Source organism: Athene cunicularia, assembly GCF_003259725.1.
Source record: "Athene cunicularia isolate RWA chromosome 14 unlocalized genomic scaffold, athCun1 chr14_part1, whole genome shotgun sequence".
NCBI classification, from domain to species: domain Eukaryota; kingdom Metazoa; phylum Chordata; class Aves; order Strigiformes; family Strigidae; genus Athene; species Athene cunicularia.
In genome coordinates, this window is record NW_020799118.1 from 9,211,834 (window position 1) to 9,237,232 (window position 25,399).

General features: G+C 35.9%; 1 protein-coding gene across 1 annotated transcript in view; it reads left to right on the top strand.

Annotated features, from left to right (window-relative positions):
* The first annotated feature begins 72 nt into the window (after nt 1-72).
* The window catches only part of DNAAF5 (dynein axonemal assembly factor 5), a 29,048-nt gene continuing 3,721 nt past the window's right edge, over nt 73-25,399 (top strand). Inside the window, exons 1-9 of the mRNA XM_026859159.1 lie at nt 73-117; nt 777-901; nt 1,315-1,430; nt 5,403-5,635; nt 8,476-8,688; nt 10,833-10,976; nt 15,834-16,002; nt 18,536-18,683; nt 24,067-24,217. Of these exons, the coding sequence (XP_026714960.1) occupies nt 73-117; nt 777-901; nt 1,315-1,430; nt 5,403-5,635; nt 8,476-8,688; nt 10,833-10,976; nt 15,834-16,002; nt 18,536-18,683; nt 24,067-24,217 (1,344 nt within the window). The remainder of the gene's footprint in view (nt 118-776; nt 902-1,314; nt 1,431-5,402; nt 5,636-8,475; nt 8,689-10,832; nt 10,977-15,833; nt 16,003-18,535; nt 18,684-24,066; nt 24,218-25,399) is intronic.

Genomic DNA, 25,399 nt, shown 5'->3' on the forward strand with positions numbered 1-25,399 from the left:
CCCCCCCCCCCCCCCCCCCCCCCGCCCCTCCAATATTTTCAGCTTTCATTCATGCAATTGAGATATGTAAATATGTTACATACAGGCTTTGTCAGTTGTAAGCGATCCAAAACCAAGGTTGGTGACCTATTCGCCTGCTGTCTAATCTGCAGGCTGTTGAAGTTTGTAGGCACCTTTTGCTTTTAATGGGTCCCTTCAATTCTGCCTTAAATTATACTGTCAAATCTCTCTGGGACTTGAGTCTCCTTTTCAGATGATTAACAAACATGGTATTGGTCCCTTCATAAGATGCAGTTGAGGCAATAATTTTAAAATGTGCAACTTACTCATAACTAAAATATTTCTAAGTGGGTGTATTCACATTATTTAATTCAGGCTTCCTTTATAGTGAACAGAGAAAATTGTCTTCTGGACATGTGCTTGGAAAGCTTCAAATTCTGGAGAAATGTACGTTTCTAACATTCTCAAAAGAGATAGTAACCATGAGAATTTAGAGTTTTCTGAGTTTGGTCTGTATCTTGTCTTCATTTTGGAGATGTGCTTTGGTGCAGCAAGTAATCTGAAACTAAGCCAGATTGAGAACACAAGAGGGAGCATGATACCATGCAGGTTACTTAAGATGCTTGTTGCAAGTGAGGAAATCCTGGGTTCTTGTAATTTCTTCAGAAACTATTAATGCACATTACCAAGTCTTACATACCAAAACCAAATACTGTTTTTTAATTTCTCTGGTATTTTCCTGACATATTGAAAATGGTCTTTTTGTATCTGTGTAGGTTCGGCATGCTGTAACAACTGTCATTGGAGAATGGTTGTTGCACCTACGAGATAGATACTCATATTTTCACAAGTTGATCCCTTTGTTACTTGGCGGCTTTACTGATGAAATTCCTGAAAATATGTAAGCAGAACACTTTATTTTACTTTTTTTTTTCCTCTCCTCTAAATAATTGTTCTACATGAAAGTGTTTCTATGTTCACAGATGTATTGCTTGGTGAAAAAACCCTCACTTTCTTAAACCCAGAATAAAAGCATTATCTTCAGTAATTTTTGTTATATTGTCCTTTTATACTACATTTAAGTAAGTATGAGAGATGCAAAGACAAAGAGGTAGACAGAGACAGAATTATCACCAGAAGAGGTGACCTCTGTCCACTGAGTACAAAAGAAGCATTTAAAGTGCCTAAGTTAAATGGCAGGAATGCTCCCTGTCCTTCCAGCTGAATTTAAGAAGTCAAAGTTTCTGGAAGTCTTATTTTAAAATGTTTTTCTTTGGGGGGCATGATAGTATAAAACTCTTACTTTATGTCTAGGAAACTGGCTTGGACTTACTGGGAAAAGATAGGCTTGCAGTGGGAGAAAGAGAATGAAGAAGATCTTAAGGATAAAATGGATTTTAGTATTTTGCCATCTCATTATCCCAAAGGAGGTGAGTGTTGTACTGAAAGTGGTTTTTACTTTCTGAATAATCCCTGAGAGCTGCAGTGCAGTAGTGACAGCAGAGAAGGATGTGTAATATTCATTACAAGATGTAATATACAGGGGTATAGTGAGGGGTAGCACCTATATGTACAAATATATAGCATATATGTATATAATATTCTTTATGTTAAATTTAAATTTTAAAAAATGTTTGTTCAGTAACTACATTCAGTTTTTACATTAATCCCAAAATGCATTTTTGAGAAAGAGTAAATGAAAATGCTGATGATGAAAAGAGGTAAAGCAGAGGTGCAGAAGCAGCAGAAAGTTCTACATTAGCCAGCAATCAGGTGGAGAATGGGCACAGAGATGACCAGAAAGGAATGCAGGATGAAAGAACATGTGAGCAGTCTCCTCGAATGATGAAAACTAGACACAGCATTAATGATCCATAGAATTGACGTGGAAGAAAAATTTGTACTGGAATGATTTCAGACTTCTTTGTGAGACACAGGGATACTAACTAAACTCTGCCAGTGTACATGAAGAACATGGGAATAGAAACAATAATTTCCTTTATTATACACAAAAAAAACAGAATATGCAGTGCGGGTGGATTACTTTTTAGTACTGTATGATTTATAGGTAGCTTTAAAATGTTATGTTTGCAGTAGCTTGAAGCTTGTTTCCTGTCTCAGGTTCAATAAAGTTAATGTTTAAAAATAGACATATGGGTGTGGTGAGAGAGAGGGTTTAAATGGGTCATTTATTGATTTCTATAGTCATATTTAACAGAACAAAAATTCTTTTGGTGTGAAAGAACAGGTTCATGCTTGACTTGTGCCTACATGACAATCACATCACAGAATACCCAGCAGCAAAATCCTTTCCATGACAGTGGGTTCCGGAGTTCTTTCTTCTTTGAAATTGCACTTTTTTTTTTTCTTTTTTTTTTTTTTTTCTTTAAAGTTGTTTTACTCAGTAATGCTTGAATGAAAGGGGAAGCACTTCATAATTGTGAGTGGTTTGACAGAGCTGTTTAGTTTTGAAGACAGGCAAGTTGATCTGTTATCCTTTCCAATGTTTTTTTTCTTTCTTCCTTATTTTTTATATAATATTACCTCAGGGGGTTTTAAATGGTAAAGAATGCTTTTACTTCCACTACTGATGGCAGAAACATATTTCTTTTTTTGGCAGTCAGAGAATTTTTTAACATACATAAGCTGATGTCTAAGCTCCAGTCAGTTATTCTGCAATGACCATGATATAGTGAAGGTCATAAAAGGCTTCATGTGCTAGTCCTTGAAACAGTTGTTGCCATTTATATTACTGATACTGTTATCTTGTTTTCTCTAGGAGTGTGTTGTATGTATGCTGTTCTGGTTTGTTTTATTTTCAGAAAGGGACATCTATCAATTACATTATAATTAAATTATATGTACTTTCTTAAACAATCTTCTTAGAACAATAAATATGCTTCATGAATTCGGGCAACATTCCAGCCCTGCATTTAATTGACTTTTCATGCATCTTGCTTGGTAGAATGATGCAGTTAAGGCCTGAATGTGACATAAGTACACACACGTATATCTGTACATATATGTAACTAAAGAGTATTTTAAAGAAATGACATGATAGTTTTGGACTTGAGTCCAAATTAATGGTGACCTTAAGATATAATTTCCTCCTGCTTATCTTCCAAATTGTATGTCTTATTACCAGTCAGGCTTTATGTGACAGAATTAAAAATGAGAGGAAAGGGTAATTATCTCCTTAGTCTTATGGATACAAAACTTTGTCAGAGACACTAGTATACCTTAGTTTCAAGTAATAATTTGTGGTGTCCTACCACAGAGTATATATGGATGAGTTGTCATTATGTGTGTCCTTCCCCTTTGTTTCCCTTCCACAAACATTTACATTTTTTTATATGATAATGATATATTTTAAGACTTTGTTCCCATTTCTTCTGACTTAATGTACTGGAATATCTTTTACAAGTGTGAGTTTCTAGTAGGTTTTATTTAACTATCTTTGCCCAACTGTCAAACTAATGGACCTGACATATGAGCCCCCCTGTGCTTTGATCTCACGATGACAGATACTGCAGGTCAGAGGAAGAATAGAGTTAGACCTCATACCTGGTGTCATCCAACCAACTGAATAGCTTTCCATTGAGCAACAGCAGTCTTTGCCTTAGGATACAGGTGTGGACAGTTTATAGCAGGGAAGTCTTTGACAGGAGTAGCTACAGGGATAAATGCCTCCATTTGAACATCTGAAATGAAGGAACTGCTGATAAAGAATGGTCCAAATTCTTTAAATAAATTTCTGCCTCAGGTCAAATAGGATGCCAGTCTGTATTTGCTGTGATTTCTTTGTTTGACCTTTCGCTATTCATTGTCAGTTTTCTTAATCCAAAATGTTACCCTCCGTTGACAAAGGAAGCAGCAATTCATGTCCTGATGCTAGAATTTATATTTTTTTCCTACTCTAGGTATTTCATAGGCATTTGTATAAGCCTTTTGTATTCTTCAGACTATTTACGTTACTCTGTCTTCCTTTTAACATTTGTAGTTACACAGGCCAATGTGGGAAAACATCCTGAGACAACTCAGTCATGTCCTTTCTGAGGAGGACTCTGTACCAGAAATGAAAAATGCACTTACACATTCGATGTTTCTGGACACCTCATAATCAATAATGTTTCTTTCTTAAAACAGTATGTGAACATTTTGAGTGGCAATTTAAAAATGATGGTTCTCAGAGAACAACTTTTCAGATTTTGTTTGTATAAGTATGTACAGTATAAAGGAAAAAAAAATTGCTGTAGAAAAAAACACTAAAAATGTTTATTGCAGGTCTTAAAAAGTGCTGTCACAGCGTTATGTGTAAAGTACAGGGTGGAAGGTTTGATAGTTGCCTGTGATATTGGTCAAATTGCTTCTCTGAGTCTCTGATTTATAAATGAACTAAGAGGTAAATTTGATGATTACCAAGAGAGGGCAGTAAGCATTTCTTGGGGAAGGTAAGTTTATTAGTTCTCTAGAAGTCTGCATCCTTTATTGAGGTAGGGAATATGTATTTGTTACACTTTGGAGTTTTGTTTAAAAACAAAAGTTAACAACAAAACCCCACTTTCCACAAAGCCTTTACAAATCAAGTTCAATCTAAAAAAAAACCCCAACTCCTGTATAATCTTTCATACTATTTTGAAATGTGTTATTTAATATAAAAATTGGATGGAGATTGAAGAGTCACATCAGTGATCTGCTTTTCCTGAAAAGGCCTTAGAAAAGAGATCATGTAACAGCTGTGATTTTAAAAATACTATCAGTTTAGTTGGCCTGATCTATTGCACAGCACTTGTACAAGTCATAGTGCTCTTTCTGCTTTTAATTTGCTAGATACATTTTTAACCTTTTTCTTGGAGGGCACAGTTGACATTATCTGTTTTACTGCAGTTCATGTCCCTTGTACTATTTGTGACTTCTACCTTTCTTTCCCCCTCCAAACGACATTTAACTCTGATACCACAACATTTGCGTGCAAAAGTCGTTCTTCTGTTTATCTCTCTGTGTGTCAGTTGTTGGGTTTTTTAATGGGATTTGTGTTGCTATAAAAATTAAAAGGAAATTATTAAGCTGTGTTTTCCAGATTGAATAATGTCCCATATTCATTTAAGTTCTATTTCTCTTCCCCTTCTGTAAATATTTTAAAGATCATAATCTAAATCACCATATAGTAATAAATTCATGAATTTTTAGAGAGCTGTGTGGAGTTTAAATTCTGCTGTATACATTAAAGAAGTGCAACTTGCGCAGGTAAATTCCTCAGCAGCATCTGGAATATTCTGTTCCACGCTGAAGCAGACACCTGTGGCTCTTCCTTGGAGCTGTTAAACTTTTCTAAGGAAGAATGTGCGCTGGCTTTTCCTTTGATTTTTCTTTTTCTTTTGTTTTTGTTTGTTTTCTTCTAGTGACTCGACCAGGACTAGGTTGTCGGGAACTTGTGTCAAGAAACCTCTCCAAAATTCTTCCAGGTCTCTGTCATGATATAACAGACTGGGTTGAAAGCACAAGAATAAAAGCATCCCAGCTTCTGTATACATTATTGCTACATGCAGAGGATCACATAACACAACACATGGAGCTACTGCTCAGAACTTTGTACCAAGCATGCTTGGATGAAGAAAGCGATGTCGTTAAAAATGTAAGTTTAATCTGTTAAAATATCTATTATACCCTGAATAAAGACCCCATCCTTTACAGTCAGGCTCATGTTTTTATGGATGTTAAAAACATGTGAACATTATACTTCCTTACTTGCTATGTCAAAATAAATGTATTCTTGTACTAATGGTATGAAGACCAATAGGAAAGTTATTTAAATGCTGTTTAGTTTATATGCCAACCCCATGAAGCATTGATAGTGATCTCTCTAAAAATCATAAGCAATGAATTAAAGTATAAAAGCCTTGGAGCAACAAATTCAATTTAAAAAAATGTACAGGTCATGCCCTTTCTAGTTAATTTCACTTATCTTCCTCTGCTGTATAATACAACCATAATTCCAATGAAATATTGAGGTATGTTTATTCCATATGTAGTGTTTGAATACTTCATGATTGTAAAATGCCTTTTTTTTCTTTACCCATATATTTTGTGAGGAATAGTTAGTATCAGATTTTTCTAACAGTTGATCCTCTCAACACTTTGGTCAACAATAAGTCAATAAAACAGATGTAATTGAAGACATTAGGTAAATTTAGCAGAGGGTAGCTTTAAGTAAATTAGGTAAATTTAGCAGAGGGTAATGCTTTTACAGTTTTAAGATAAAACACTTTAAAGCTACAAATTTTTTTTCCTTTGGGAAATTGGAAGAATGCATTCTGCTTACTTAATGCAAGTAGCCCAACAAATGTCAGAACAGTTGATTTCCTAAATCAGGCTTTTCTTTAGGTTCCTGCTATCAGTTGAACTATATAGACCATGAAATCAATTTCTGAAATTATCCTTTTTCTGATTTTTTTTTCCTGCAATTTCTTGTTGTCTTTAGGCTTTCTTAGTACTGTTGTCTCTCTCAACTTTTCCTGAATTGTTCCTTCCCTTTCCCCAATCCTTATCTATTATCACCTTCTAGCTATTCCACCCCTTTCACCCCCCCTTTCAGAACCAGCTTCTGACCTCTAAAGATAGTGCTTTACAGTCAGATTGAGCTTGTAAACTAAGCCAGTCACACACCAGTCAATGGTAGAGAGAAGTAAACCTGGAATATTGTCAGAAGTCATGTTGTTGTTTCAAAAAGGGGTTTACAGGCCTTAGAAAATCACAGTCCCAGAGTTGAAGAGATATGCCACTGTGGGTATCTAGCTTTTCAAGTTTCTTAATGCTTGCATAAAATCTATAAGAAAACTTAAATAATTAGAAGAATAAACCCACATAGCCCTGCTGTCCCGGTCAAATTTCCTATCTAGTGCTTGTTGCTATAAATATAAATTCAAAAGTATGTGTTCAAGCAGCACATAGTTTTCCCTTGCCTTTTTTTGACCATACTTGTCTCTTTCTTAGAATTCCATCGCTAATCTTCTTGCAGGTGCTTCTAAGAGATTTATTCCCAATTAGGAGATGGTTTCTATAATGAATTTTACTTTTCCTGTGCCAAAATTTAAGATTCATAAACTTTTGTTTGTGAATGCCTTTTATCTCCATAGTGATGCTGCTTCTCAGGGTACTGTGATTATCATTTGTGACTGTAGAACCCATTTCAGAGCAGCCACCAGCTTGGAAAATGTGTATGTCTTTCTCCAGCCTAATAATACCAAATGAGATGTGTAAAAGACCAAATGGTCTGTTAGCCTTTTTTTCTTTTTTTCTTTTTCCCCTGTTAAAATGAGTAGATAAATTGATCCATATAAGTGTATCAATTCGTATTTTTTAATTAATTACTTTTTAATTTGTTTAATTGTATTGTCCTTTTCCAGTTTTAAGTGCACTATGAGTCTTTTTCTTTCTCTGTGGCAAATAATGGAGGAGGACAGGGTTCACATCTTCACAGAGTATGTTAGAACTGGTTTGAGTCTTCACCCTTGTGGAAAGCAACAGCTATATGTAGTGCAGATTTAAACTGTAGAATTCATGGCTACATGCTTCCATTGAGACAAAAACCCTTGGATGATTCAAGTATTAATTAGGTGCAATTAAGAATCCATGGCTAAATCCCTAGACTAAAAATCATATACAAAGGGAAATAAGCTTTCATGTTTGGGGAAATGAGCCAACCATTAAATGAATGGATTAGGAAGAAATGTTCCTGTTGCACAGGTAATGGCGCAGTAGTTGCCCGTATCTTTATTCATGCACCTGACTGTAAATATTGGGCATCAGTCAGAGAGTAAACTCTGATTGTGATGGTATTTCGTGTGGAGTACAACACACTGATATGTCTGCAAGGCAGAGATGGGATCAAAGGGCATGAGTATCATGGGGAATACATAGTAATTTAAGCCTTTGCAGTTAAAGAAGCGAGAGATTGAAAGCAGTGGGCGGTTCCCCCATGGCAGTGCTTTCACACTGAACCAGAGCTGTAATGTCAGTGTCAAAATATAGTACGATAACAAAAAAATTCCTCTTCTGGGGTTTTACTGTTGCTGCTTTTAATAGATGGGTAGTGGGTGCGTTAAGAGCATGCCTAAGCATGCATTTAGAGGACAAAGTGCTAAACCACTAAATCTGCAACATCTGGTTATTCTAAACTAGAGACTTTATTACACTGAAAGTTGTACACTTCATTTCTGTGCAGTACTTTCTCATGGAAGTTTGTCTGATGCTGAGAAGAGTGCTTGCATGCCTTATTATGTGCTTACTGAACACATGTCAAGAAAATTTCTTCATGCATATAATCATTACTGAGTGAGTGGAAAAGGCCTTCAAGGCAACTGCTGAAGCATTTAAAATAACAGCTGGAATCATAAAAAGAAAATGCCCATGATACATTGAATGGTCTTTGTGTTTTCAGGAAAATCCTGAAGTTATTCCTGTTCTTTTTTTCAGTGTGTGAAAGCAGCAGAATTGATTGGAACTTTTGTCAGCCCTGAAGTGTCATTGAGATTAATCACATCAGCCTTTGGAAAGACACCTAAGCCTTCTTGTGTAATGGTTCTAACTGCGGTGATCCGAGGTAGCCCAAAAGAAATCTTACAGCCTCATTTGGCCAATCTTGGCAACACACTGTCACAAGCTGGCGTTTGTCAACGATCTGAAGAGGTAAGGCTGACTGGAAAATACACAACAAACCAAAGTTTTGGACCAGTGGTTCTCTTGACTTATTTTTCCCTTATTCTCCCTAACTGGTCCCATTCCTATCTCTCCCTTGCACACCGGTACCACCCTAACTCAGGATATAGTTGTGCACATGAGTCTGAGACAAAACAGGAGCTCCCCTGTCCCTGAGCCATGTTGTGGTCACCTGGTCAAATCTGTTATTCCCAAAAACTTGCTAGCAGTCCATCTTCTCAGAAGGTTTGAGAACAGCTGTGAAAGGCTTCAGGTAGTGAGAGGAAAACAAAAAGGTATAACAGGGAGAGAAGACGCTGTTTACTATGTACTGTATTAATAGAGGACTACCTTGGCAGATCCAGAGGCAGAATTTAACCCATGTTTTGAAATGCTTTCTGTTCACAATCCAAACAGGATCATATGTTTTGATCCTCATCAGTAAAAATAACTGAAAACTTTTCACAGTCCATTGTAACTGTCATGTCAGGTTTCCTAAGAAAGATTCCATCTTAATAGCTTATTTTTGTTTTGTATTATTATTGTTCTCAATTTTAAAAGGAAGGTACCAGTACTCTCATGTGTACATTTAGGAGCATGTTTTTTAAACTGTTGGGCCGAGTTGTTTCTCTTTAAGTGAGAATCTAGGAGGAAGACCTTTATACATTATAAATTTGCTCCCAGGTGTACTCCTAACTAATGGCTGAACCTGGAGACCACTTTCATTTTATCATTTGAAGAATATTCATCAATTGCTATATAAGGAAGTGAGAAATTCCCTTCAATGTGGAATGGATATTTTTAACTTCCAGGATTATTTTTTTTTCCCTCTTCAGTTGCTTGGAAGTGGAAATAGATCTGTTAGAGCACAAGAATAATCTCTACTATTTCCCCCACAAATGAAATCCCAGCTTTCATTCCACCAAAAGTTTGTTAGGCCTCGCACTTAAAATGACCAAAAAAGGGCCAGTGCTGTGCCTTCAGAAAATTGATTTCACGTCAGATGCAGACTTCCCTTTAAAATAGCTATTCATGCATGTAGACTGAATCTAGTGTAATTGTCTTTTTCAGCCAATGTAAGATATACATTTGAAGTTCTTCCTTCATTTGGTTTCTTTCCTAGTGGAGTATGTACCAGTGATACAGAAATTCAGCTTAATCTCTATGAAGCCTGTGATGATTAGAAACTCATATATAACTGGAAGCACTATAACCTGATTGTTCAAACGACAATTCCCTGAAGTATATCTGCAAAATTGCTATGAGCTCTTAAGCTTCCACTTCCATTTGGCATTAGATAGAGTAGATACATTCATCTGCAGCTGAAGCGTTTGGTGTGATTGTTCTAGCCTTTGGTCTTGGAAAACAGTCTTTCTTTATTTTAACAGCAAATGCAGCATAGACACTGTTTAGCTAAAGGATTGACCATGTCCATGAGATTAATAACATTTATAGCTAACCTATTCCTAGACTTGATTTATATTTTTGGAAGTAAACTTGTAACAGTGGCCCCTTCTGTTCATCAAATGTAATCTGACAGTGTCATGGAATATCTGATGCACTTTGTCATAGAAGTTACTGCAAACTAACTGACAACAATGTTCACTTCAGCTGGTATCAGTTGAATCAAGATAACATGCATTATATTGCATCAAGTGAGATAAATTGGCTGAGATAAAAGCAGGCACTCAGGTTTTCATGGTTTATGTATTTAACCATTATTGTGCCATTCAAAATAGTCAAACATGGAATTATATTTGAAAGAGTTGTAAAAATATGATATTAATTAACAAATTGCACTTCAGAATGAGAAAGTACAGTTGGAAAGAATTCCAAAATGCTTTGATGTTTGTATTCATAGTGGAGCAATTGTGTGATTAAGAGCAGGGTCGTTTATTTTGTTAACAGATCAAGGTAAATATGAACAACGGTGTGGGAGGAAGATTATGTTGTTGTCTATAAGAAGTAGAATGTGAGTAATCAAAAGAACTAACGAAGTTATCAATATATTACCAATTTAGGGGGTTATACAGTGCTTAGATTTTATTATTGTCATTTCCTGTATCTCTCACTTAAAGAGAATGTTATATTTTATAACAAAACATAATAAATGTATGCTTTTATTAAAAAAATAGGTCCTTTATATGGAGCAGTTGCTTTATTGTGTACAAGCATTGGTTGAAGTATGCCAGGAAGACTGCAAAGAAATTAGCTTCCAGCTAATGAAAGTGTTGGTGACAATAATGGCAATACCATGTTCTGAGAACCTTAAAGAAAAGGTAAACCATGAGCTGGTTTAATATTTTGTTGTGGTTTTGATTTTTACTATGGATAAGATACTTTGCCTAAACAGACCCATAATTATTTGTCTTGCTGGTAGATTTAAACCACAGAAATCCTTAACTAAGAGCTCATCCACAAAGATTGGTAGGGTTTGAAATGACTTGGTGTTGTATGACCTTGACTGTACCCTTCGTCAGTCTCCTCATCTTTTTTCCTAGCTGAAAATACTTTGGATTTAGTCTGTTTAAAACAGATAAAGGTAAATTGTCCAGAAGAACAAATCATTAAACTCTTATTTATAAGAACTAAGAACTTGTACAATACTACTAGTTTTGTTTGGGGATTGCTTATTTGTCGTGTGTGTGTGTGTGTTTAGCAATCTGTTTCCAAAATTATGTAGAAATGTAGTAGTTAAACATTCAGATATACAAATAACTGCAAATTAATCAGATTCACTGTTAGAATGAAAAAAGCAGGAAGGAATACTTGGATTCTGTGTTTAGTCATAGAGCTGTTCTGCAAAGATCTATCCCTATGGCATTGTTCTGGTGGTTCGTTAACATTTAGAAGCCTCTGTGAAGGCTGAAAGATCTATGAGTGTTATAATTTGTCAGTCAAAATATTGATATTTCTGCTTTGCCAGATCACAGTTCATAGTTGTTAGGTGCTACATCTGTTTCCAGACAGCAGTTTGAACATCTCAGTTTAATCTTGCAGATCCACGGGGCTGTAACTAAGATTAGCAGCAACAGAGACTAGAGTCTTATAGGTTATTTGTTCTATGGAACTGGAACTCAGGGTAGTGCTAAGGTTAGGATGGGATTAAAGTTGAGGTTAAAAGTCTAGAGCAACAGTGGTGCCAGAAGAGCGGAATGTACTGTTGAGTCTTGAAAACACTGTAAGACTAGAACATACAGTGATGTTTCTAAGGCAAATATTAGCTCCTACATAAATGTGGTCTTCAGAAATGTGATTAAAGTCTGAGTTTGGCTGACGATAGGAAAGGATATTACTTGGGTAAGAAACTTGGATGTTTGCCTTATTGGTACATCTTGTAAGGCTTGTTCACTGGCTGTACCAGTGCTATATCAGGGTTATACCAGTGGAGAGTAATGGCTGGGGGGTAGTCCAAGGTTGTTCATCTCTCACTGTACATACTGTATATGATTAATACCAGAATTAAGTTTGGAGTTGGGTTTACAGTTCGGGACAGCAGAGCCTAGATGATTACTTTTCTTCATAACTTTGGTTGAAGGCCCATAGATTTAGAATATCTGCTGGTTCTGAGAAAGGCCCTGGAAATCAGTTTTAGTTTGTGGCCAAAGACATCCAGTATGGGTCAGTAGACTATAGTTACAACTAGATTATTTTTTTTTTAAGTGTGTTTACATTACATTTTATAATAGATGTCTTGAAGTACATTACAAGAGCATGGAAAACTCACAGTTGGACAAGGGCTGCCATTGGCCTAGAAGAACACTTTACTTGGATGGATGGGCCATAGTTTGGGTAAAGTTTTGGAACAGGAAGTGTTCAAGAGCTTGTTGCTGGATTCTGCAAAGCTTTGGCCATGCAGTTGGTGCTGGTTGAACTGTTGATGCTTTTTTTTAGGTGGATGTAAAACACCAGATTATTGTTATTGTTAGGTTATACACAGGAGCATACAAGTGGCCATGAAAAAAGTCACTGACTGTTAAATAACAATTCACCTATAGATCAAGAGCACTACGAGCCTTAAAAGTGATAATTTCATCTTTTTTTTTTTTAATCTTTAGACAAAGATCAGACTGATTTTACAGTAGCTGACCTTTTTACCTCCACACCAGAACCAAACGTTTAAATGTTTCAGGAATGCTTTAAAATCAAGAACATCTGTAGATGCCCTGATAATGGATGAGCTTTTTTGGCTAAACATTATCTCACCCCATTATTTCTCTCTTCCTCAAGCTAAATATCAAATAAATCAGCAAGCCATCCTCAAGTACAATTGTGACCTATCCAAGTTGTCTTTTTTCAAACGTGCACCTTAAATGCAATGGTTATTCTACTTCCTTTTCTCTTGCTTCCAGGCATGGTATTCCAATGGCCTGTGTAGCATCAGTATTTATGACCCCTTAGCTGACAGGCTGCCTCCAAGAAGGCATACACTTTGAAAACTATTCTGAAAAAAGTAAAATACAACAAAGCTTGAAACAAGTACTGAAAAGACTTTGCAGGTCAGAGAGGTACAGCGTGAAAATCTGTTTCATGGAGTGCCAGTGTGAGGGTGGGATTTTCAGGGGGTTTGTTTTGGCTTTGTTTTGTTTTGTTTTTTGGGTTTTGGGTTGTTTGGTTGTTTTTTTTTTTAAACAATCTGACCACTTAAGCCTTGGACAGATGGATCTGGTATGTTTTGCACTATCTTGTCTGTTTAGCCCTACAGTTGTCCATAAAGTCATCAATGTCCATTTAAAATCTTACAAATTCATACCCCTACAAAGAAAGCAGTTTCATGGAGATAAATCCTGATTTTCATGTACAGAAAGTTAATCTCCCAGGTTTATTAAAGGTTTAAGATGTTCCTGCAGTTACAGATGATTTTTAAAGTTGACAGTACTTTGGATGAGAGTCCTTTTTAAAATTTTTTTTGTCACCAGTCACTGACTATTCTAAAAATTCAAAGTGATCTGTATACCTTGCAGAAAGCAAGAAATCCATTTGAAAATAGTTTAAGACCATATAGAACAAATGTATTCCAGCTAGCTTTACAAGTATAAATTTGTTGTTTGGGAAAGAAGTCTGTGTTCAGGATATATATGAGTATAAACATAAATTATTCAAAAATTTGCATTATAGATCTTTAATTCAGGCTTTACTATAAGGGGGCAGCAGATCACAGAGACACCGCAGACCACAACTGCTGTGACCTGATTGTGAACACTCAGTCTTGCTTGATTTTTGGCCCCTTTGCTTTGTGTTCATCAGTGTTTCTGGTTGCTTAGGGCTAAGGAAAAGGATCAAGACCACCAACTGAGCACTTTGGTGTCCTGATGAGGAGTACAGTTTACTGCCCCAAGTAGACTGAAGCCATATCAGTTGTTACAAGTCTGTTCAGCATGTATTGAGCTTGTCAGTGATTTAACTGGTGAGCTAAAGATAACATTTTGTTTTATTACCAGTGGTCTGTGCTATCTTGGCTCTTCTGGCACACGATTATTAGCATGAAAATAATGAAATAATGTATTATTAGACTTGTTAGCTTTCAAATACAGGAAAGAAAATCACCCTGGCTATTTTATTCTTTTTCAACTGTGAGACACTTCTTAATGAGAAGATATGCATCTGTCTATTGGCATTTTTTTTTTTAATTGCACTCTTGAAACTATTTAGAGTTTATTTTAAATGACTTCTGAAAAATGTATTATTTTGTGTCTTGTTCAATAAAAAAAAAACGTCTTGCAAATTGTGGTGGGAGTAATAATGGGGAACGGTCTGTATTTAAACATTCTGTCATGTAAAATGGTCCCATTAATTTACAGACAAATTAATATTTTACATATAAGTTATTCTGAGTTGTTTGGGCTGGCTGGCAGAATGCTCCAAAAAGGAGAAATCTGTTGTTCTTGAGGGAGGCAAACCCGCTTTAAGAGTAACCTTTGTCCTTGGCAAATCCCGATTTATCTCTTTTTTTAATGTTTTTTTCCTAGAAATCTCATTTATTTTCTCCACATCTGGTACTTGCATAATAACATGTTTTGTCTGGCAAGTGATTAGTGTGTAAAACTGTAAAGGTCCTAGACATGTTTCAGCTAACTTGTGCGGTTGAGTTCAGCTTAAAAATATGACTACAATTTGTAGCTCTGCTGCACCACTTAGAGTCAAATGATGTCACACATAGCGCTGCACTGTATCTTTCCCTGCTAGAACTGGCCATGCTGATGATGTGTTATTTCTCAGTGAGATTTTTAAGTGTCTTCCCCCCAATTCTTGATTCACTGTCCACTGAAATCACTAAGACTCTGGATGCTGCTTCCAACATGCTTTTAATCTCTTCCTTAGAAAAGTCTTGTACCTCTGGTAGGAGTCTTCAAGAACTGTCAAAGCAGATTTTCCTTTGCTTTGTAATACAGCTGCTACAAGTGATTAAGAAAATCTATATGCTTCCTTGCCAAGTATAATCATGTGTGGAATTCATTTAGTAGTTCTTTTTACATGTTTTCTTTGTACATGTTTTATTTGTCTGTCTCATGGAATAGTCTAAAAGTAAATATGAAGAAGGTGTTTCAAATATAACAGTAAATTTCAGTACTTCTAAGCAACAGAAGTTGAGAATTTCAAAATTAACCTACCCAGATACTGTAAAGAGAGAGCATCTTGCATAATTAAAATTGAGGTGGAAGGGCAGGAAGGGAAATACCATATCTTCTCTGAGCTGTAACAGCAATATTTTTTGGAAGCTGCCATAGCCTGCTAGGTAGGATTGCAAGAAATTTCCTTTATGTTAATCTTTTAAGGCATTCTTAAATTAAGGAGGAAAATCACTACATCTTTAAAACTAGTAAGAGCTTTTTTGTGATATGGTTATTTTTTTGCATAAGTGTTCACATGGATTAGAGATGTTCTCATTTTTTCTGTTACATTGCTGTGTTCCTTACATTTCATCTTGAACTCAGGACAAATGTTTCGCTTTAAATAAAAGTTAATAGGTGTAGTATAGGCAGACATTAAATAACAATCTTGATTGTCCAAGTAGAAACTATGGAAATCTTGTGTTCCTTTTGTTCTGATAGTATAACTATGAGTTTTAAAAGGTTTTTAAATTTTTTTTAATATTGTTTCAGTTAAGATAAAGTATCCTGTCGCTGTTTTAACAGGTAGAGGAAACAATGTCTTCATTGGCTGAAGTGCAGCAATTGGATAGCTTTCTTTATCTCTACAAACAGCATATAATTCAGCTTATGGAATGGGTTTCAGTATCATGTGATTGTTGGGCCTGCTATTCACCAGAAATATTACAGTTAGATGTCATCGCAACCCATTCAGGTACGACTTATTGAGTAGTTCTAAAAAAAATAAAGTGATAATCTCCATAGCCTGTGGACACATTGTGTTTTATAATGAATAGTGTAATATTCAGAAACTTCACAAGACTACGATGGAAAGCAAATCAAAAATGTTGAAGCAGCTCAAATTCCAAGAGACTCTTTGGCTGCAAGGAGCATACTAAAAGCAGTTCTCTAAAAACACACTTTCAGGTAAATGAAATAGATAAAGATTATGGAGAGATGAACTCATGTACCTTATGTGTCCAGAAGTTTATGTATTTTTTTCATCTATTCACCAGTCTTATGAAAGATACTATCTTTCTGTAGAAAAATTTTCTCCCTTATGTTCTTCAACACATTGCTGTGTATAGATTAGTGAAACACGTTGGTGTACGTTCCACCTAGCTTCAGATCTGCACAGTGAATGTTCCTCCGGTGCACTCCCCAGATTGCATCTACAGGCAAAAGATGCAAGGACAGGCAGTTAGGATTATTAAAATGGAAAGTCCTGTTTGTTTTTTTCCTTTCTATTAGTTAAAAAGGGGATGTAGACAGCTACTTCAGCTACAGGTACAGGTAAAATACTATTATTGCTACTGCAGATAAATTGTGGACAGGTATGTTTTAAGGGACTTTATCTTCTGCATTTAATCTTTGAATCTCAAAAAAAGCCTCACAAACCTATGTGAAACACCCACTTGCTGGTGTCTGCAGCAAACAGTGTAAGTACTTTTTCTTTTTTTCATCGGTGGAAAGAACAAAAAAGTTTTTTCAGCACAAGATCTGAGAGGCCAACTTTCCTGTATATTTACGCTCCCATTTCCATGACGGAGGGACTTCTAGACAGTTGTCTCTGTTTTCCTTAATGCTAAATAAATCATCAAATGTCTGGGCAAACATTCTGGCTTGTACCCAGCACTGGTAATATGCTATTGTCTGTGTTTTCTGTCTGACACAGCAGCTCCTAGAGCTATTTTTTTTTTTCTTTGTTTTCATTCCCACACATACTGTTGTTTTTAATCAATTTAATCAGGTTTATTCATTTCAAATTTCTCAGTTTTTACTGTTTTTCAGGAACTTATGCTTAAGCTGAAATTAGCAATGTAGTTTATTTTATTTTCCATCTGTTGAATTTGCTGTTATCAGTTTGATATAATAGTAGTATCTTTTAAATGTCTCAGAACTCACATGAAGCAATGTATTTGAATAAATGCTGTGAAAATAAAGACCTATTTGTTGGCACAGAAATTTAGCAAACTGCAGTTCAACACCCTCTATTGCTTCAGTCTAGACAGTGAAGATTTGGGGAGGTTATTATTATTTTAAGCATTATATTTCCAGATATTATTAAATGCTATTGAACTTGGTTTGGAATCTTGAATACTTCAATCTGTCCATTCCATGTGTGAGGAATATTCTTGTCATCAGAAATGCCAGTGTTGTGTCTCCTTCTGGGTGGATTTTCTGAGTCACTGGAGTTGAATGGAATGTGCATCTCAAGGATGCAAAGATGAAGAAGTTCCTAGAGAAAAGTAGTTTATTGCAAACATAAAGCTGAAAGAGCAAACTACAGCAAGAAGCTTGCAGAATAAAGCATGTGTACAGTCTCTATGTATTCTTCCTCTTTAAAACCGTGCAGTTGTTAATCGTTATCAAGGAGAAAGGCACAAACTTCCTTCTGTTTTGGGAAAATCTTTTATTCAAATGTTGGGAATACAGCTTAAGATTTTGTCTGTTTGTTTATTGTTCAGTGGTGGAAACAATTTCTCATAGGATGTGAAATGTTACCAAACTGGAGAATTAATTTGGAAAATATTTTTGTTTCAAACAGCTTCTAAAATTCATCATACTTTAGATTCTCTTGTAAAATGCGAGTAAGCATTATTTAAACATGGAGAAAGAATACTGTTCCAGTAATTCTGTTATCCAGGTTTTGAGGCTGACCCTTTCAAATGCCCTTTTCTGTGCTTCTGGGAGTTATGAGCATCTTTGCTTGAAGGCTGCATTTGGAAAAATGTCAAAGAAGAAAAAAAGCATAGTTAATGCTGCTGTTTCGAGTGATGTCATGGTCATACCGGATTCAGTATAAATTTTCATTAAGTTCAATAAAACAAAAACTTTGTGCAGACCCTCAAGCTTTCATAGTGAACAGCATTAATCCTCCCCCCAAAATGTCATCTTGTACTGCTGGTTCCAGCAGCGAGCCGGTGTTGTCGATATGTCCATGCTACATAATGCAAGGCAATACAGCAGTACCAAGCTGCCTAGATGAGATCTGGGGTAAATGTTCTCCAGGGAGCACCATGGTGTTGTGGTTAAGACTGGGCGTACCTGAGCCCGTGCAGAGCTAGCTTGGGTATTTGTGCACTGCCTAATACGATGTAACATGGATACAACAGCTGCCATGCGAGAGTGGAAAGTTAAGTTCTATTTTAATACAAGGCATATTACAAATCTTAGTGCATTCACATATTAAACATCTGAATAGAATTTATTAGTACTCTGAAATAAGTTACATGTTTATATTCTAGGTCCTGTCATAGGTGAAGCTCTGAATGACTTTATTCTCATTCTTAAGACGTGTCTTCAACCAAACAAAGATCCCCAGATGCGGTTAAAACTTTTCACTGTTTTATCACAGTTGCTCCAGAAAGCAAGTGAAACTGTCAATTCTCAGGGGTAAGTAGAGTTCTAATTTCACACAGCTGTTTGAACACTACAGTGGCATTAAAAAGTAATGGCCGTGGTAGTTATTTAACCCCTATAATTGTGTTCATGTTAGCATTTCTGGAGGAAGAAAGACTTTCCCACCCTTTCTACAGCATATTTTTCTTGCTGTATTTTTTAACCATGTTTAGAAGGGCGGAGTGCAATAATTTAAAGAAAATATAAATAAATCGAAGGCTGGACTTCCTCCACTGTAGTCTTCTTACCTCTGCCATGGTGGAAAATTAAAATGGATGTCATGCAGATCTGGATAGTTTTCAAAAAATAGTGAGTTATAGTTGAAAAGAATACGTGTTTGAAAGCTAAAATGGGGATTCTTAGGAAATAAATGGAGGGGAGGGCTAGTATTTTGGTTTTTTCTTTTTCTTCCAGCAAACTTCTAAATCCCTAAACTTTGCCCATAGTCATTATAAGGAAACAATAAAACACTCCAAAAATGGGCAGTTAAAAATGCCCATGGTATAGCATGGTGTTTAAAAAGCATTAAACCACGTGTTTGATAGGGAATTATTACTCTCAGTGACTGAAGATGGAAGTCTCCTATTGCTTGGCACTATTTATGCGTTGCAAGTACAATCTAACTGTAATTTACGATGCTTATAAAACCCCTCTATTTATAACAATGCCAACAGTGGGGCTCTTTTGTCACTATTAATTTAGCTTTACTAGTACTGTAAACACTCTGCAAAGTTGTCCTGAATGCATAAACCATAGCTGCTCTGCTTGTCCCAGTGCCTGCTGCATTTAGGATGTAAATGTATTCTGATGCATTTTTATTTCATTTTTAACTCTTAAAAACCAGAAACAATCACAGGAAACATTCTTCCTAAAAGTACTTTGATAGCAATGGTCCTTTATACTTAAAAGTTTTTCATGATTCTGATGAGCAAATTGGCACTCAGTGGGCATTCTGGTATGTTGAACATTCGTTCAGGTTCCATGAGGCCATGTTAGTATGAATGTAGATGTATTTTTACCATTTTTAGATGTATTTAGTATATTCATGGCCTGCATCCTATAATGGTAGAAGGAGGAGGAGGAACAGGAACCCTGGCGTTCCCATTTATTGGGGGATTCCAGGTGAGCTGAAGAATTCCTGCTGACTCATCCCCTCATAGATTTTGAGGTAGTGTGCTTAAGATGAAATATAATGAAGCTGACCTTTTTCAACTGAAAGCTTTTGTGCCATGTGTATTGTTATCTATTTCTTAATTTTCATGATTCAATGTTAAAATCCCTATTCATGTGAAAAATCTCTTTGTAGTCGGTGGATTACTTGTTTAAATAATCAGGTAACTGAGTGGTAGTTACAAGGTCATTCTAGATACATAAGAATCTTCCTAAAAGAAAGCAAGCACTTTGAAAACTATTTTAAGTGTTCCAGGATCTGGCTAGTTGTAAGCTAATCTGTTATATCTCACATCTGTATCGTCAGTAACTGAGAACGCAAAGACCATGGAGCCAAGAAATGTCACCTCATGTGTCATGCCCTGAACACAACAATGGTGCTTATTAAGTGTGGAATAATGTATTTCAGTCTAAAAATGGCTAATGCAACTCTGTCCTATCTGTTTATTTTCTTTTATGGGCTAATTTTACTGCTCTTTATTTACTGCAGAATACATTATTAGCTTCTGCTCATCTACTATACAATCACATTTATTATTTTCTATGCTGGTTTTTAAAATATCGAATATGTTTATTCTTTCAAAGTATTTAATCAAATTCAGACCTGGTCAACAATTTAGTCTCATTGGCATTTCTTCTCTATACATTTTCAGTTATCTGGCTCCAGCTCTTCTTCCTCAAAAACAGAATTACAGGTTACAGCAGAATAGAATTTGAAGAACTGAGTTTAAATCTCTATTTTGCCTCTTATTATGATCTACAGAAAATCATTTAGACTGCATCTAAGCAGTATAACAGGTACATTACATGCTAAAGAGTCCTGACCCACAGTGCTCCTGACTAGGGTGGCTAGGAGGTAGGAAGGACTTCTGCATTAACACAGAGCCTTATTAATTATTTTTCTCACCTGTACAGTAGGATTGATAGCACTTCTTTATCTGAAAGTATCTGAAGTAGATAGGTAAGTATATTAAGTTAGGTCACATAGGTACTGCTGGTAGAGAGAGATGAGCAGTGCAGGACCATATGGAGAACATCGTCAAAGAGTAAACTTTTGTTTTGGCAGTAGTCAAAGTAAATAGGATGAATAAGAAAATCTTTCATCTGCAACCCAATCATTTGGGTAAATAATGGAGCCAAAGAGGGGAGAATGAAACCAACTCACTGATCTGCCACCTTCACTAGGATTCCCAGGAAAGGGAAAAAATAGAAGAATATGTTTCAAAGTAATGCTCTCAGCAACTATAACCACACATCCCACCAACTCTTCAGAGATGGCAGTGATGGAAGTTGTTTTGCTCAGAGCAGTATGAGTGAGTAGCCTTTTGTCAAGATTAGATACGTCCAATTAGGTTAATAGAGCTGTTGTATGAACAACTCTTGGCTAAGGATGGCCCAGTCTAACTCAGAATGAATCACTCTGTCCTCTAACAATAAGAGCAATGCAATGGATTTTACCAGTAGGCTTAGCTTCAGAAACTAAAAAGCAGTAGAGGGAGCTAAATGACTCTTTGAAGTCTTGATTCTACTTACCATTGTCACAGCAAATGTTTTAATGTAGGAAGTAGCATGTAAAGTTCTTTTGTTTGAAGAGTTGTTTTGTTTGCAAAACATTTTGTAAAAGCAAATCCAGTTTTGTTTTGAATTGCCTGGGTTTAGGATACTAAGCTTGCAAAAACCAAAAACATACACAAAAACCCCAAAGCACAACAATCCACAAACATATAAAGCCAAGTGCAGCAGTGTCATAAAAGCAGAAAAGGAGCCAATCCAGAACAAAAATGTATAAAAAATAATTAACATGGAATTAAAATTTAAGTAATTAAGTCCACAAAATGGTGGTAGCAATTTTAATGTAAACCCAAACTCTGGTTTTTATAACTGCATAAGCATTAGGTGCTATTGTATGAACAGATCACGTTTTAGTTATTTCATATCCAGTTGAGAATAAAGACTCAACTCTGTAAATACAGATAGCACAGACAGGGTATGTTCTTTCATGGAAATGGCTCCCTTTTAGAATTAACTTACATAAGTTTGCAACAGTAAGATCTGAAAATGGAAAGAGAGAGAATTTAATTGCATTGGCAACAGCAAAAAATATATCTTAATGGTAATGAGAGATAGTGTAGTGAAGCGGTAATAAGTTCTGGTTACACAATCACATTCCCTGCTGGCAGTAATTTCTTTAGCTCCTTAAAAAACATTCTAACAGTTGAGATAGAAAGGCTTGGAATTACTACACTAAACACAGTTGTGTGGTCATTTAATTTTGTTTGAGTCTGTCATGACTGAGTCAGATAATTGCCAGATAGTGCTTTACTGATCCTCTTTCAAGGCACTAGAACAGATATTCTCACAAATAGCATGGCATTATGGTTAACATAATGCTGATGGAATTTACCTTTATGTTTTGACAGATTGGGTTTTCTTTGCAGTTTGGCAGAAAGCTTTATTAAAAACAGAAGCAACTACTGATCAGATAGCAAAGTAGCACAAATAGCACAAAGCTTTTTTTTATTTAGCTTTGGAGCTAAAAGGAAATTCAGAATGATAGTGATCATTAGTTATATTTTTTTTCTGGCAACTTTTTGAATAAAAAATTCTTAATTCTCAAAAATGTATTTAAAATAATCTAAAGGGTTTTGACAAATTTATGTATGCCTAATGGGACATCAGTTTTCTTGTTATTACTGAATCTTAAGTGCCATCTGCTGGACAGGAAGCAAGAATGGATCTCTGACTCTCAGACACTGAGTACTCCCTTAGCCGAGGAGCTGAGCAGCAGCCAGGTGTATCTATTTTCATCATGTTGGAGATAGAGAGTTTCAGGTTTTTGTGTGTTCAATAGATAATTAATGTCTGGCAGGCTAGCTGGTCATACTTTACTTGGATTAGACCTGGATGACATGGTCTAACTGCAGTGGGTAGCTGCAGGAAATAAGCAAAATGCATTTCTTATTACATTGATGCAATATTATTATAGAACTTTTTAATTGCTGGATTATCATTGCTGGAAGATTTTGTATTGCTATTGTTGGGATTTTTGTAAAAGTACTTGATGATTTTTTGTTCGTTGTTAACATCTACCCATTATATTCCTCCTGTGGCTTGGCACATCTCTGTAGGAACAAATTATTCATCCTGGAAATGTACAACTCTTAGAAAAGTCAGCAACAGTTTGTTCCCTTTCTGCCAAGCACCAGGGGTGTGATGTGCTGTTTTGCACTTGGGTGGCTGCAGTCCACATCTGCGGGAAGTTTGAATAGAGTGGGACACAAGTCAAGGTAGATTTAGTCCGTTACTTTTCAATCCATTTTGCATGCTGCCAGCTGCTTTTTAGAGGAGAGAGGCACAGCGAATAACCCGAGCCTTAATTATCTAGTCACAGCCAGGCACATGTGTCTCTTTGATGCAGCAAAGTCATTTTTAACTTGTGTGTAAGATCTATATCTTTTTTTTCTTAATATAAAGTTGTTTGAGCTGGAATTAAATGAGTGTGAGGGGATACTGCCTATTGGACTCGCTGACTCACAGCAACTTTTAGCATTATAATAGCCTGTACAACAGAGTACAAGGAAGAAGCATCAGCAAAAATATCAGATTTGTGTGTTTGGAATGAAAACAAACTAGTATTGGGACTGGCACCATCAGAAAATCCTACAGGACCTCTCATCCTTGAGGGAGACTGGTTTCTGAGCCAAGGGAAAGCTGAAGTAGGCTGTGTAGACTCCCTGCAGTATCACTAGCTCAGGTCTCATCAAGAGCATTCATACTTTTCACGTTATAAATACTTTTCACTGGACAGTCTCAAAGGGCCTTACAAATATTAATGAATCCTCACAGCATTCATATGGGGTGTTATCTCCACTTTGCAGACGGAGAAAATGAGACAGAGAGAAGGTAAGTAGTTTACCAAGATAACGCAGTGAGTCATGGGCATCGTCTGAAGTGGGAGAAAGTCTAGCCTCCCCTTTCCATGAATGTTAGGTATTTGTTTAAATATTATCTAGAAAAATTAAGTTGTGAAAAGCTTATCACATACATTATAATCACATTGGCTTATAAGATTTTATTTATTTTTTACAGTCTTTTTTTTTCCTTTTCTGCCTATGTTTCTATGACAGAAAATTCTCTTTTACATCCTGTCAGTCTCTTTATCACTTTCTCATGAACCTTTATTTTGCTTTCTTATTTTTGGCTTCAGGCTGTTCCCCAGCTACCTTGAGACTTTGATAAAAGACATACTGGCTCCTAATCTGCAGTGGCATGCTGGAAGAACAGCAGCTGCCATCCGCACTACAGCTGTATCGTGCCTTTGGGCTCTTATTCACTGTGAAATGCTTTCACCAAAAGAGGTAAATTCTCTCTCATCAAATGTACTTTGAAATCTTAGGCAGAAAGACAAAATAAATGCAAGGGGCAAAAAAAGAATAAATCCTTACTGTAAGTAATATTTTCAGATGGATGTGTAGTTTTCATAATAAAATTCATTAATTGTAAATTGAGTATTAATAATGAAATGATCAGTAGTGGAGGGACAATGGTATCCTGATAAGAGACCTGAGGCCAGCAATCTGGTAAGCTGTAGTACTCACCATTGTCAGATTTTGTAGATCTTTGTTCTAGCTTAATGTCTGTTCTGTTGCACAAAATACTAACTATTAGCACAACAACTTGGTGCGTGATGTTACTGGACCCCTAGCCAGTGCCTGTGCAGCAGCACTGCGGCTGGCCAGGACAGGCTTTTGTGTAACAGGGCAAAGATAAGTTGCCTCTTTGCCTTGGAGCCCACAGGTCCGTTTAGGAGAAAAAAAATCTAGAAGATTCTGAAAAAGGCAGGAGGACTTGAGATGGAACTTGAAGGGTATCTGTAGAAACCGAAGTAGAGAATTAACAAGGAGTACACTTAAAGAAACATTAACCACCATAATGGCTAAGGATGAATTGAATTTGAGAGGTTTTTGGAAGCTTGTTTGCTAAGTAAAATAGCATTTGCAAATGGTGCACTGAAAATGTGTTAAATATAAGGACATTTTTTTAAAAAAAATAATTAAAATGTTATTAAATGTTCATAGTCATGTCTTTAAAACAGACCTTAAATGAACAAAGTGCTTACACACATGTAACTAGTTGAGTTCACATATCTGAAAACGTTGATATCAGAGACTACTGTTCTAGTTAAACATTTTTCTGAATCAGTGCCTTAATGCCATTTTTTAATTAATGTATATGAAAGGTACATATTGAAATCAAATTACAAAACTCACTAAAATACTGTATTTACAAGTCTTTACTTAAATGCTTCCTTTTAGAATAAGAGCACCATCTACTGGTATGTACACATAAATCCTCATCTCCAAATTATTTAAAGTTCTGCCAACAATTTTTTAAAAATAAAAAGGCAAGTAAGTTTAAAGCTTTTACAAGTTACATAAAACTCATCTGCATATATACTGAGCATTCATGAACTGGATGATCGACTGGTGGATTTTCATTTGCCAAGCTTGCTTAGAGGCAAAAATAGAGCTGTGTAACTT